General features: G+C 40.4%; 1 protein-coding gene across 3 annotated transcripts in view; it reads right to left on the reverse strand.

Moving 5' to 3' along the window:
• Positions 1-14,166, reverse strand: part of myo1ea (myosin IEa) — a 161,161-nt gene that overhangs the window by 90,434 nt on the left and 56,561 nt on the right. For all 3 annotated transcript variants that reach the window (XM_034190192.1, XM_034190198.1, XM_034190184.1), the window contains exons 5-7: positions 6,483-6,570; positions 3,316-3,405; positions 63-194 (exon numbers count right to left, since the gene is read on the reverse strand). In XM_034190192.1, the coding sequence (XP_034046083.1) occupies positions 63-194; positions 3,316-3,405; positions 6,483-6,570 (310 nt within the window). The remainder of the gene's footprint in view (positions 1-62; positions 195-3,315; positions 3,406-6,482; positions 6,571-14,166) is intronic.

Genomic DNA, 14,166 nt, shown 5'->3' on the forward strand with positions numbered 1-14,166 from the left:
ACAGGAACTCTAAACGAGCCAAAGAAAAAAAAAAGGAGCATTAGTAACGAGTAAATTCTCACCTGATAGAATATGTGGAAACTCCTCTCGCCAGGATTTCTCATGACGACACGTGACTTCTCCAAAAGGAAGTTGGAGATTTTCCCACCATCTGGTTCACCGCCAGAGCTAAACTGGATCTCAAAGTATTTGCCCTGATGGATCACATCAGGATTATTTTTTCAGTACATGGGAGTGTAGTGAAGCTGATACCATTTGAAATACTGATGTAGGGAGGCCATGTGCATAAAGTCTTTTTGGCTGCTGCCTTGTCGCCCCCCGCCCACTTGGGGTCATCACAGCAGATTCAAGGTCGATCTACGTGTTGATCTGACACAGGTTTTATGCAAGATGCCCTTCCTGACACAAATCCACATTGCATGGAGAAATGGGGCAGGGTTGAACCAAGAACATTCCGCCACTTGGCCACCACCCCTGCAAGCCATGTACTTGCATGTGCAAAAATATGATATGTGTGTGTGCATGTGTGTGGTAATGTCTCTTCCTGTCCCAGTTAGGCTGCAGGCTGAAGCCCAGAACAGAGACATTATTTATCCAAACACATGACTGGGGGGTGGCAAATGGACTGCATTTATATAGCGGTTTTCCATCTATATCAGAAGCTCAAAGCACTTTACAGTCATGCGAGGTATGACTGTAAAGTGGGTGTAAAGGAGGTGAAGCTATCAGACAGTCTGTGCCAAACCAAATTAATTTGCTCAATGCAAGACCTGAAAAAAGCCAAATTACTGAAACAATAGGACTTTGTAAGCTAACCTGCACATAACTTTCCACAGTTCAATTTATCACTTACTAACTGTTATTTAGCAAAGCTAACTTTTTCGTTAGCCGATTAGCTAACCCTGAAAAACCAGTATAGGACCAATTACCTTCCACTAAATTTAGTTCTGCTAACTTTAAGTCAGTTAACATTTTTCCAAAATAAAGTTTAACACTCATACTGTTTGTAAACCTGAAAATCATACATGCTTGTTCCTGTTGTAGTTTATACACTGATCCAATAAGCGAAGTTGACATTGCATTGAATCGACAAACATCACCTCGAGGACATGGAGAAGCAGGAGGTCAAACCAGAAAGTAAATGCATCAATTAGATTATTAAAATCATTTTTCATGTGTCTTTTTATTCCTAAATATTTCGTATCACTTTCTGTACTGTGAATAAACTGTATAATTTAATTTGTTTATTTAATTGTTTATGTACATCTTGATCATTATCTGATCCTGGCAAGCCAAACCTTTTTGGGAACCTCCATCTTTACACTAGAACATAATAAAACATCAGCTTTTTAGGTCTGTTTCAGTATTTTAGAGGCAACAACCAAGTCAAAATAAGCTAAACTCATACTGTATAAGAAAAGCTAGAAGTTACCTTTTGCTTCAGGTAAATGTTTATCAGTTTAGCATTAGCATATAGCAGAGGTTGTAGCCAAGTGGTTAAGTATAGAGGGTTTTCAATCACGTGACTGATTTGCTGCAGGACAGGTGCCATCTCCATTCTGGATTACAAGGAGGCTGGCACGTGATACAAAAATGGAGAGAATTTACGGTTATAACGATGCTTTAAATCCTCGAGATAAAGCTATTTATTGTGATAGATGTGTAGCAGTTGGTTCAGTGGATCTGTATCTTGTACCAGATAGTGAATTTAGTGGTGATGTAACAAACTGGCCGACCGTGTCACACTGCGATATTGTGAACTAGGAAGCTGCCGACCAGGTCAGCCTCGCCGGCCTCCTGCAGAGCATCACAGCGGAGCTCTGAAAGCGGAGGTCGGTCTTGAAGTCCTGAGCGTTTCTCTCACCAGGCGCTGGAAGGGCAGCTTGCGGATCAGCAGCTCGGTGCTCGAGGACCACAATGTAAATAAGCATCCGTATTGGAAGCATTCTTGTGTTATCCTCTGCAGTATTTTTATGTATTCTTATATAATTTTATTGCCGAATAAAATAAAAAAAAAATTCTGGGAGCAGTGGATTTCTGGTAGCGGCGGATCTCTCTCAGCGCCACGGTGCCGTGTCGCTTTTTCACACTGACGTTGAAGCTTCTGCAATTGTTCACCAAATGCACGTAGCATATCACAGCGGCCACCGCGTCGTAATCCAGAATGGGCGCGGGACACACAATGACATGACCAATACGTCACATGAAAAACCCTCTATACTTGTTTTCAGAGTGGAGGGTTCCTGGTTCAAGGCCACCTCTACTCATTCTCTATGTACTGTGGAGTTGCATCAAAAAGGTGACCTGGCACAAAAGTTGTGTCCCCCTTAGATCTGCTGTGGCAACTCTGAAACAAGTGAGAAGCTGAAGGGTATCAGTTTATTAGTAGCTAAATTTTCAGTTAGCAGATTAGCGTTATTAAAGCTAACTTTGATGACTATTCAATATATCGAAGATCCATCAGCCTGGATATGGAGACGGCATAATGTCCGACTGAGAAGTCCCTGAGTGGCCCAGAGCTTCAGCACTTCTGTCAGACAAAAGCTAGCCAAGAATGTGCCATGGAGAAACGCACAACTCTCGACGCAGATGAAAGAATGGAAAGGAGTCGCTGCTGTTTTCAAGAGTTTTTTGGGCCTTTGGAAAATATTGAATAGTCACCACTGCATGCTGTTAGCTTGCTAGCTAACTAGCTGACTGGCCTTCTTTAGGGACCTGCAGACCAATGGACCTTCGGCATAATGATCCATCCCTGCTAACTGTGAGGTTAGCTGTGCCCACCATGACCAATAGTTTCTGCTCCAAATGTTCTGACGGAGTAAATTTTCTCAAATATACCCGCTAACTGAGTTTCCTGGGAAGCAGTGGAGGATGTGCCTTGTAGCAAAACTTTGGTTAACCAGGACACACATGAGGTTTGCAGCCTCAGGCAATAAAACAGGAAACAGAAGAAAGACGTAACTGTAAATCATTGTTTTGGAAAGTCTGAGCTGAGATCCGAGGGTGGGCCACAGAAACGTAGAGTCCTCAAATTATCCTGTAGTAACTAGTACCTACTGTACAAGTATCACAGTTGAGAAACGGGACAGTCTAATTTTGACTGTGTTGTAATATCCAAGAGTCGGTTTTGGCACAACTCAAACATTTTTTTTACAAAAAGTGTGGGTTCTGTATTTAACGTCTGCCTCCAGTTTCATTCACTTTAAAATGGACATTGTCAGGTTTTCTTTGGTTAATAACCAGTTTTAACTGAGGCCACAGTGAAGACAGTGCCAGAGACACAAAGTCAGGCGTGCTGAGAAATAAAAGTCTTACAAATCTGCTGGAGTTGTTGTTCCTCAGAGTCTTAGCGTTGCCGAAGGCTTCCAGCAGGGGGTTGGACTGCAAGATGATGTCTTTAACGTGCTGTCAGGGAAACAGACGGGGTGAGCCATTAGACATGAAACACAAACTGTAGTGCGGGTGTGGGCACAGCAAACATCACATGCTTATTCACAGGTTGGTAGGTATATCTCTGGAACTTTCCACTTACAAGTGTGTGTTTGTGTGTGTGTGTGTGTGTGTGAGAGTGAGAGAGAGAGAGAGAGAGAGAGAGAGACACACACACACACACACACACACACACAAATGTACATATGCAGACATGCACACAGTCTGGAAGACATCATCTTTCCCGTGAGCCATCTGCATGTCAAAAACACATGAGTTTTAAATCAGTACAGTGACACAGGCGTCCATTATTGTACAGAGAAGTGCAATGGAAGTTACTTCTTGGAACAGTTCCCCCGCAAAAAAACTGCTTCTGGAAGAAAAATATCCCCTCACGTTATTGATAGTTATTGTTACTTAATTAATTGAATACCTTTTGATTTTGAGCAAAATAAGTAGTAATGTAAAAGATGAGTTGATAATAATTCAGATGATTTCAGCAAAATCATATTGCAAACAAAATTTGGTTACCCATCATTTATCCCCAAAGCTACAGTGAAACATTTTGTGATGCACACATACAAACTTGACATCATTCATTATTATCACTTACTGAGGCGTTGTTGGGCCGGTAGCATAGATTTACATTTACGCTACCTGGCTATACCTGCCTGCAGTAGCGGGCGGGTATCCCAATACCCCCCCGCTGTGCATAAACTGATGACGTCATTTTGCGCGCAGCCCAAGAACTGTCCGCAGAGGAAAAGATAAAAAGGTGAGAAGTGTGTGTTGGTCCCAATATGGATATTACAGATGATTTTCTCATGGACAGTACCACAATGAACAGCAGCCAAAGCAGCCAGCTTGATGAGGACGCACTGGCGATTTTAGAGAGCAGCGCAGTACCAGCCAACACGACAAAAGTTAAAGTGAGCCAACTTTTTATGTACGCGTTTGCTGGGTGTCGTGCATTTTGAAATAACATTAAATAGTGTTAATGTGATTCCACGTGTTGTGTATCTCAGTAAGCAATAATAATTCAAATAACATGCTTTTGGAGGGTGGTATGCATTTTCAGAGTCCCTCCGTCCATGCCAAGTCACCCAAAATGACCTAACGAGGGCAAATATCTGTCATTTTGGGCGACTGGGTGTGAACGTCGGGCCTCTGAAAATGCATACTGCCCTCCAAAAGCATGTTATTGTATTATTATTATTATTATCACTTTACCGAGGCGTTGCTAGGCCGGTACTGTAGATTTACGTCGACGCTACCTGGCTATACCTGCCCGCTGTGCGTAAACAAATGACGTCATAGCGCGAAGAACTGTCCGCAGAGGAAAAGATAAAAAGGCGAGAAGTGTGTTTTGGTCCCAATATGGATATTCCGGATGATTTTCTCATGGACAGTACGACAATGAACAGCAGCCAATTAAGCAGCCAGTTTGATGAGGACGCACTGCCGAATTCGGAGTGCAGCGCGTGCCAGCCGACACAACAAAAGTTAAAGTGAGCCAACTTGTTATGTACGCGTTACGTGTTGTGTATCTCAGTAAAGTGATAATAAAGCAAATAACAAGCTGACGTCGTGCGGTATGCATTTTCTGAGTCCCTCCGTAACGAGGGCAAATATCTGTCATTTTGGGTGACTGGCCATGAACGGAGGGACTCAGAAAATGCATACCGCACGACAACAGCATGTTATTGTATTATTACCATTATTAGGTAGCCTTTGTCAACCAGTACTGACCCATCAGATGAACAGATATGCTACTGGCAAAGTACTATTTTACAGTATCTCAAATTTTGCTAGTTTGTGTTCTATGCACACCAGAGACTGTAATGAGGTCAAAGGAGTCGTGAGAACCTGAAGACAATTAAAACAGGGGAGACAAGGGGGGTCTCTGTCCAAACTGATTTAGACAAAAAATACACTTGTTACAATCATTCTGATTATTACTCAGAAGCACAAAATCCAAATTGTAACCATAAAATGATTTACCGGAAACTCATGAGATTTAGACTAATTAATTAGACAAACAGCCCCACTGATGCTGACTTCAAGCATAAAGATGACATAATTTTTTCTTTGGTGGAAGAAGCGCTGAGTGGATTACTTCTAAAATCTAAAATCTCAATGCAATCCCCGTGCAGGCATTTCCTCATTAAACTAAGATCTTTATCACGCTTCAGAACAGGACATCTGCTGGTTTGTGGGGCTGCCAGATGGCTGAAGGGGTCCGAGCAAATAAGACGCTGCTGATGAGTTGATAATGAGGCATATGGATGAGAAGAGGAGGGTTTAGGTCTGACAAAAAGAACAAGTACAGGACTGAAGCACACACTACATACTACATCTTGATTTGTAATTTTTACTCAATTTATGATGAATGAAATGAACCAATCGATACGTGGTGTTACAAATTATTAAACACATTACAAAATGTTCAATAAAATGAAAAGATAGTATATTTTTCTCATTAAATTAATGACATCTTAAATTGTGTTTGCCTTTGGCTATCAAGTGAAAAAAGTAAAATTATGCAATATGCATATCAAAGTATTACAAAGTTTTTCTTCGCATGAAAAATCGGTGCTAAATTCCAGCTGCAAGATATTTTCAAAGATAGTCATCAGTAATCAGTCCAAGTCAGACTTATTGGTGCCCTATATTTTAAGTATAGAATTTTAAATACAGTATATTCGGAAATAAATATAAATTAATCATTTTTTTTTCAAATCTGAATACTTAATGAAATGCCCAAAGTTACTGAACATCATTAAAAAATGCTTTCACATACTGAAATAAAAATACCTAGAATGTTATTTGTACACTTTATGTATCTATTCTGAGGGAATTTTGTATCCATTTTGGAATAAGGCTGTAACATAAAAAATGTGGAAAAAGTTCAGTGTTGTGAATACTTTCTGGATGCACTGTATTTTAAATTTTGTGCTTAAAATACACAGGTGCCAGTAACTCTGACCAGTACTGCATTTTTCACGTCCTTGAAGTATACAAGTGTTCTTAAAGGTAAAAGTGGTTCCACTCACCTGTACTTTGGCTCCGCCTCCTGACACCCTGGAGATGTAGCCCATGATATACTTGGCTGCCACAGTCTTCCCTGCACCGCTCTCTCCACTGGAACACAAATTCACATTCAGCTCCACAAATAATAAAAGCAGACTGAGAAAGCCATAAACTTCATTTACTGAGCATCTGAAGTAACACAGAACTCAACATAACAGATTAATGTATAAGGCCATTTTTCATGCAGGTGCAACAAAACAGTGCAAAGTGGTATGGTCCAAGTCCTTAAAATCTGCTGGGTATTTTTGAGCCAACACAGAACGCATACGTTGAGGTGGAAATGCGGTATTTTCATTTAAACAAGGCAGCACAATGCAAGTTTTTAGTATTTTAGCAACAGATCTACTAGAATCACAGCAATGACATTTTTCAAAATACTTGGTGAAAATGGGCAACAATTATACAAAGTTGCAAAAGTAAATATTATTTAAGGAAACATTTCAACCAACAGACACATTTAGGGCCCCTTCACACATATTGTCAATAAGTACAACTCAGGGTGACTCCTGGTGAAACCTGCCGCAAGAGGGTTTGATGGACTCTCACAGGGCACACTCTGTCTTTCAGCCGATTGTGTGCGCCAATAGTTGTAGCAATTAGAGCCCGACCGATATATTGGCCAGCCAATATTATCAGCCGAAATAAGCCCTTTTCAAAGTACTCACTATCGGCCGAAATTTTGCCGATAGAAGGCCGATAATTTCTCATCAACAGAACAGTTACTGAAATAATGTTTGTGTCTGCAATGTAAAATGTCCTTGCACCATTTGTCCAGTAGATGGAGCTCTGACTCCATTCAACTGAGAGCTACTTACACCCCTGCTTAAATGTGTTCATCAACGGCCCCCGTAGTTCGCCGTCACACTGCACTGATCAGCTGACAAAAGCATACAAGCAAGTTTATAAGGATCTATATCCTTATCCTGAACCTACATCTAAGTTGCAGCAACAAGAGGTACAAGATCAGATGTATTTCACAACTCTTTTTAAGGATATGTATTTGCCAATTTCACAAGAGTTTAATTCTTGATTGCATTTTTTGAACTTGAAAATTCTTCTCTGTTATAAAGTTAATCAATATGAGGACAAAGCTTCAGCTTTTAGCTCATACCTTTTTTGTTTCCAAAAAAGAACATTTTATTCATTTAAAAAAAAAATAACATCGGCTGATTTATCGGCTATCAGCAAATCAGCCAATTTATCAGTTATCGTCATTTTTTCATCCAAATATCGTTATTGGCATCGGCCTCAAAAAATCCATATTGGTCAGGCTCTAGTAGCAATAGGTATACAAGGCATTCGAGGCAGCTATGATTTTACACGTTTTGCATATGATTCCTGCCTCATGTGCACTTCATGCGCAATTTGTCCAAATTCGCACTATGTGTGAAGGGGCCCCTTAAAGAGATATCAATATACAATTTGACTGTGATTATATTAGTAATATGCAAAATAAAGCAAATACACTGCAAAATAATGTTTTTGTTGTTTTTTTTTTTTGTGCTCAGGGTCACTGTGGCAGAACTGATATGGCTCTGCATGTTGATTTGGCACAAGTTTTACACTGGATGCCCTTCATGATGCAACTCCGCATTCCATGGAGACTGGGCCCAGGTGGTCTTGAACCATGAATCTTCTGATTTGGAAGTAAAAGCACTGAGGATTTTGCCACCATGCTGGCTGAAGTAGTGAAGCACTTTAATCATCAAATTATTTAAGACACAAAGTTGTAAACATTAAAGACTAAAACAAATACTTCATGAGAATATCCTTTACATTTAAAACTGAATTATTTTGGGTGAACTGTCTCATGGCTGGGGCTGCACGGTGGCTTAGTGGTTAGCACAGTTGCCTCACAGCGAGAGGTTGTGGGTTCAATTCCCATGGCCTTTCTGTGTGGAGTTTGCATGTTCTCCCCGTGTGTGCGTGGGTTTCCTCCGTGTGCTCCGGTTTCCTCCCACATCCAAAGACATGCGGGTTAGGTGGATTGGAATCTTTAAATTGTCCGTAGGTGTGTGTGTGGGTGTGTCTGTGTTTGTTTGTCTGTTTGTGGCCCTGCGACACACTGGCGTCCTGTCCTGGGTGTACCCCACCTTGTGCTCTATGAATGCTGGGATAGGCTCCAGCCCCCCGCGACCCACAACTGGACTACGTGGTAGAAGATGAATGAATAAATGTCTCATGGCTTTCCATGAACACGATGGTTGTTATTCAATGGCTATTACTACCTTTTTTTTTTTTTCTTGTTTTTTGGCTTTTGCAGTCAGTGGTCTGTGAACTTACAAAGTAAACAGTAATCAAGTACTTTTATACAACAGACTAAATTATCTGCATCATTTTATTTTATTATTATTTTTTATTAATATTTGGAGAATTCAAATTCGTGTTTCACTGATATGCAAATGAAAAACACATTTACAGAGAAACATTAGCTCTAAGGTCTTGTACACACTACTGTATGTGTGATTATTTCTTACGACTGTCATATGCAGCAGCTTTCAACTGTACAAAAGTAAGTGAAAAGACAGATGTGTTACAAAAAGCAACCATGAAATGGACAGAAGTCATTTGCATGGTGCATAGGTTACCTCAGAGCAACGTTATTAAGAAAATAAGAGTGCACTCTGCTGGTTTGGTTGTAATCCTGTGCATCCTGTCAACTATCCAAATTTTATGGCAAAAGAGGATTTCAGATTTTATCATTTACACATATTATTAAACATGTTAAACATTATTAAACAGTGTTTGAACTGATACATTCAAATAAATACCTGAAACAAAATGATTGTTTATGGATTTAAAGTTGACTGAGGTTCGCAAGATAACTTTCCCCACAGACTCCAATACATATTCCATCTTAACCAGGCTGTTTGCTAATATTTTGCACAGGTTTTTGAGAATTTGCTGTTAAATTGTTTACCCAAGGTGACTACGATGTTGCACTCTCCTAGCATGCAGGAAAAACATCTGATCTTAACACATTTTGTACATTTAATCTGTAGATGATTTGCTCATGTGGTTTGTCTCAGGACAAAATGCACACCAGCAGAATGTTTTGAGTAAAGTGCCATGAGGGTATTTGATTTGTGTTCCGTTAACAACCGTAAGTTCCTATCAGTACATATTTTTATTTAGATGGTAAAAATTGTGATTTCAATCTGTCTGATCCAATGAGCTTTACATCCTTACAGTGTAGACATGAATGTTGAAACAATATTTACAAATTAACCCACATTCTGATTGATAGCTCTAGCTCTTTGTGCATGTTTCATCTGTGTACACAAAAAAAAAAAACTCAAATGTAAAAATCTCAGAACCAAGTTTTAGAGTTGACTTCATTTCCAAAAGTTTCATTTTATCACTCTCTGTGTTAAGTGATTTGATTAACAGTGATTCAACAGTGATTCTCTTAAGTTGTTTCTCAGTGTTTATTTAACTCAGTACAAATGTAACATAACTTTAATCTTGTCATAAACAAGAAAAATGAATTCTTGTCCCTTTATCTGTTGTGTATAAACAAGATCCAAAGAATGCTTTTAAATAGGATTAAAATAGTCTATATAGTGCTGAAAATACACTTATCTGAGAAGATTGTATACAATGACAAGGGCGGGCCAAGACAGACTGGAGCCAATTCCTTTTACATCAACTGACCAGATGATAGGTTTGTTTATCATCGCTCTTGGGGAGGTGTCTGTCGCCACACACCTGCTGGCAATGGTCCAGCACAGACCTTAAGACAGATATTCTATTTAATTCCGCTAGGATGTCCAGTCTCACCCTCCACATCTAGACTAATGTTATGTTTTATACAATGTCAGATGGAACCCCAAAATGCAGGCAGCAAGAGGCAGGTGGTAAGTGCAAAAACCTAGTGATTTATTGTCTAAATAACAACCAATACGCCAAACACTGACAAAAAGTGAGGTCTGTGAAAAGGGTCCAAAAACACACAAAACAGAGTCCAAACTGAGTCACAAGGAAATGAATAAAAAAAACAAAACAGTTGGAATAACACAGCAGCACAGGCAATCTCTGAATACTCACAGAAAACAGGAAGCAACGTGAAACAACTTGGCAAAAAATCAGGGACAGAGGTGTGGCTTAAAAACAAAACCAATAGATGAGCAAATGAACAACAGGTGTGTGACAAAGGCAACAATAAAGTAGCTAGAACAAGACAGACATCTAAAGGAAGTAGAGACAACACATAACCATCCTTGACAGCACACTTTCCTTCACATCTCACAACAATAACATAACCCACTCAGCTTACTTCCACCTCTGCAACATCAACCGCCTTCAACCCTCACTCACGTCTCATACTACTGCTATCCTGGTTCACAGTCTCGTCACTTCACGACTTTACTGTTGCAATTCCCTTTCATTTGGCCTTCCCCACAAATCTTTCCATAAATTACAGCTAGTTAAAGATTCCACAGCACGCATCATCACAAGGACCCCATTCACCCACCACATCACACCCGTACTGCAGCAGCTCCACTGGCTTCCATCACACACCGCATACACTACAAAATACTGCTCCTGACATTCAAAGTCATTTACAACCTCGTCCCTCCTTAGCTGTCCAACCTAATTCACCTTGCTACAACTGCCCGTTCACTCCGATCTTCTTTTTCCATGCATCTCACTGTTCCATCTGTCCGCCTTGTTATCATGGGGAGCAGAGCGGCTGGAACTCCCTCCCTCCTGCCCTCCATAACACTAAGTCATTTCCCCTTTTTAAATCTGGTCTCAAAACACATCTCTTTCGTGATGCATACTCCCTTTGATCCTTTGTACAGTTCTATATATTTTGTAATGTTTTTGATTTTATTGCTATTATTTTAATGTGTTTTAAAAAGGTGACCTTGAATTCCTTGAAAGCCACTGTCACACCTAAAAATTGGTCCCCCCTGCCACCAAATGCATAATTTCAGAGCTGAGCCACTTGTCCAAGACAGAGTCTCTTCACCCAAAGCGATCAAATGGATTAATGGGATTATTATCCATCAGATGACAGGGTAAAACCTCTTAAATCATTCTAAAGTCAGTATTAAGCAGAAACGAGGCTGTTTTAAGCAGAAACGAAGCGATACTCGGTGATGCTTTAAAATGACCGATGCGCATTGAACGCATAAACTAGCAGCTTGTGTAGCTACGTCACTCTGATCACTTCCTCCGTCTTTTATGATGAAATAATGCTGAATTTATGTGGAAATGATTGTTGTACAAAAGCTTCAGATATCTGTCGCTGAGACAGATGATGACTGGAGTGCAGTTTTAAGTAGAAACAAGGTGATAATCCGTGAACCGAGGCTAATGACGCATGCACAGTGAAGGCAGGGTCGACAGATTTTTAGGGGGGACCGTTCGGTTAGCAACACCACCCTTAAATAAAATGTATTATTATTATTATTATTACAACTAAAGCAAACCATAACCTAAGAAGAACAATCACAAAACTAAAAGCACAAGGTGACTAAACACAAACAACCTCCAGGGGTAAGAGGAAATAAAACATAACAGATAAAAAAAAAAAAACACCACAGAGGAACCATAATACAAATCCAAGTACACAAATGTAAAACAGCCATGAAACTCAAAGGTGTCAAAAGTGTAACATAAGGGAAAACTCACAAGAACTAACACATGAAAAGAGGCAATCAAATGATCAAAGAACAAAAACCAAAAACTAAGTCAAGAACTCAAACAGAAAAGCAACGCGGAGCTCAGGATAGAATAATGTGCTACAGTAGGAAAAAACTGACAGGAAGATGAACACATAAAAGGGGACAAACAATAATCAAACTACAAAAACAACTGAACACAACCAAAAACTAAATCAAGGAAGACACCACAAAATCTATGTGGAACTCAACAAGGAAACAGAGTGCAAACCAGGAGACCACAGGGGAAACAAACTCAGAACAAGGGAGACCAAACACAGACACGGGAGAGACAGACCTGAGACAAAGACAGAGGAAGAACCACACTGAGGACACACCCGGATGATAGACACTGACCACAAGACACAGACATGAACGCACGACCGGGAGTGCTCTCTCTCTCTCTCTCTCTCTCTCTCTCTCTCTCTCTCACACACACACACACACACACACACACAGTAAACCCTAGATGGGGTTGCTGCTTGAGTAGCTGATGGCCTGGCCCATGTGGCAGTTAGTACCAGGTTACATAGTTACTGGTAGCAGGCAAAAAGCAAGCATTACCTGACCTGACATCTTGCTCCTAACAGCTTTCATTACCTTTTTCTCCAGTGCCTACCTCTGCCTCTCCAGGCTGACCTCAGTCTGCTCCCTACTCTCTCTGTACACTTCACAGTGCCAAATGCAAACATCATAGCCTTTGGTGAGCCTGCCAGTTAAAATCAGATTTAAACAATATATGATTCAAATTTGGTCTCACTGATTAACTGTCTACACTGTATAAACCAAGTGACAATATGTGATTTCTGTGTCTGTGTTTGCAGTCCTCATCTGCCATCTAATCCACATTGGTTGCTATAGTAATGAAAGTCACACACGTGTAAACAGTCACATGACTGCTGTCTGGTGTCTTAACACTGCAGCTACATAGCTCTGAATCATGGAATATAGATTATAAACAAAGCTGGTGAGTTGATAAGTAACTTTGTTTTATTTGGATGTTATGAAATGACATGAGGTGTGCTGTCATGTGACAGTTTGATCAGCCACATGAGCCATTACAAAAAAGAGCACATCACATGCACACACACGCATACACAAAAAAGTCCAAACAGTATGTGCACTATAAAAGTCATGTCCAAAAACAGTTACACAAAATGCAGCGTATAATAAAAGACTTTAACAAAGACAAATGATGTGGACAGACTGAGCAGCAACTGAAATTCTGTTGTGTAAATAAACATGTTTGTGAGACTCCTGCACGTTTGAAACGACATGCAGATTTCAGGGGTGATCTATCATCTGAGCTTTCTTTTTAGAGGCAATTTTACAGGTAAACTTGTGTGATGGACATCAGCAGGAGTCAAAGTGCATATGGTAATCAATAGCCCTCACTCCCCCGACAGCTAAACAATACTCTGGCTACTCAGACTAGAGTTTAGGTTTTTAGCCGACTGGCCAGAGTGTCTGCCCCCCATGCCGGAGATTGTGAGTTTGCCTACCGGGAGGAGTCAACATGCACAACACAGAGCAAACCACTACACTTGGGCTTTTGTGTGTGTGTGTGTGTGTGTGTGTGTGTGTGTGTAACTGCAAGGTTTTTTTTATTTCACCCCCCCTGAATATTGTTCTGGGTATATGTCTGTCTTCATGTGCACATTTTCACGTAAACAAATCCATCTGTCGTGTTAAACAAACAAATGATATCACAGCTCCCGCTTCCGTGTGTCAACTCAAAGCACAGCTCAAATAAGAGGAAAAGTAGGTGGTAGACTGCGGTGCATATGTGCAGAAGAACACACTGCAGCAGTATGGTATGGACATTACCTCTGTGTTGCCACATATCCATTTTTCCCCTCATCTCTCTTTCCTGACCCTACACTTGTCTGTTTTCCTCTTTGCAATTCACATTGCCAGGGTCGTACTTATTTTGACAGATGTGGTTTGGCAGTGGATGAGAGCGAGGTCTGTTTTTTTC

The sequence above is a fragment of the Thalassophryne amazonica genome, chromosome 2, assembly GCF_902500255.1.
Source record: "Thalassophryne amazonica chromosome 2, fThaAma1.1, whole genome shotgun sequence".
Classification (NCBI taxonomy): domain Eukaryota; kingdom Metazoa; phylum Chordata; class Actinopteri; order Batrachoidiformes; family Batrachoididae; genus Thalassophryne; species Thalassophryne amazonica.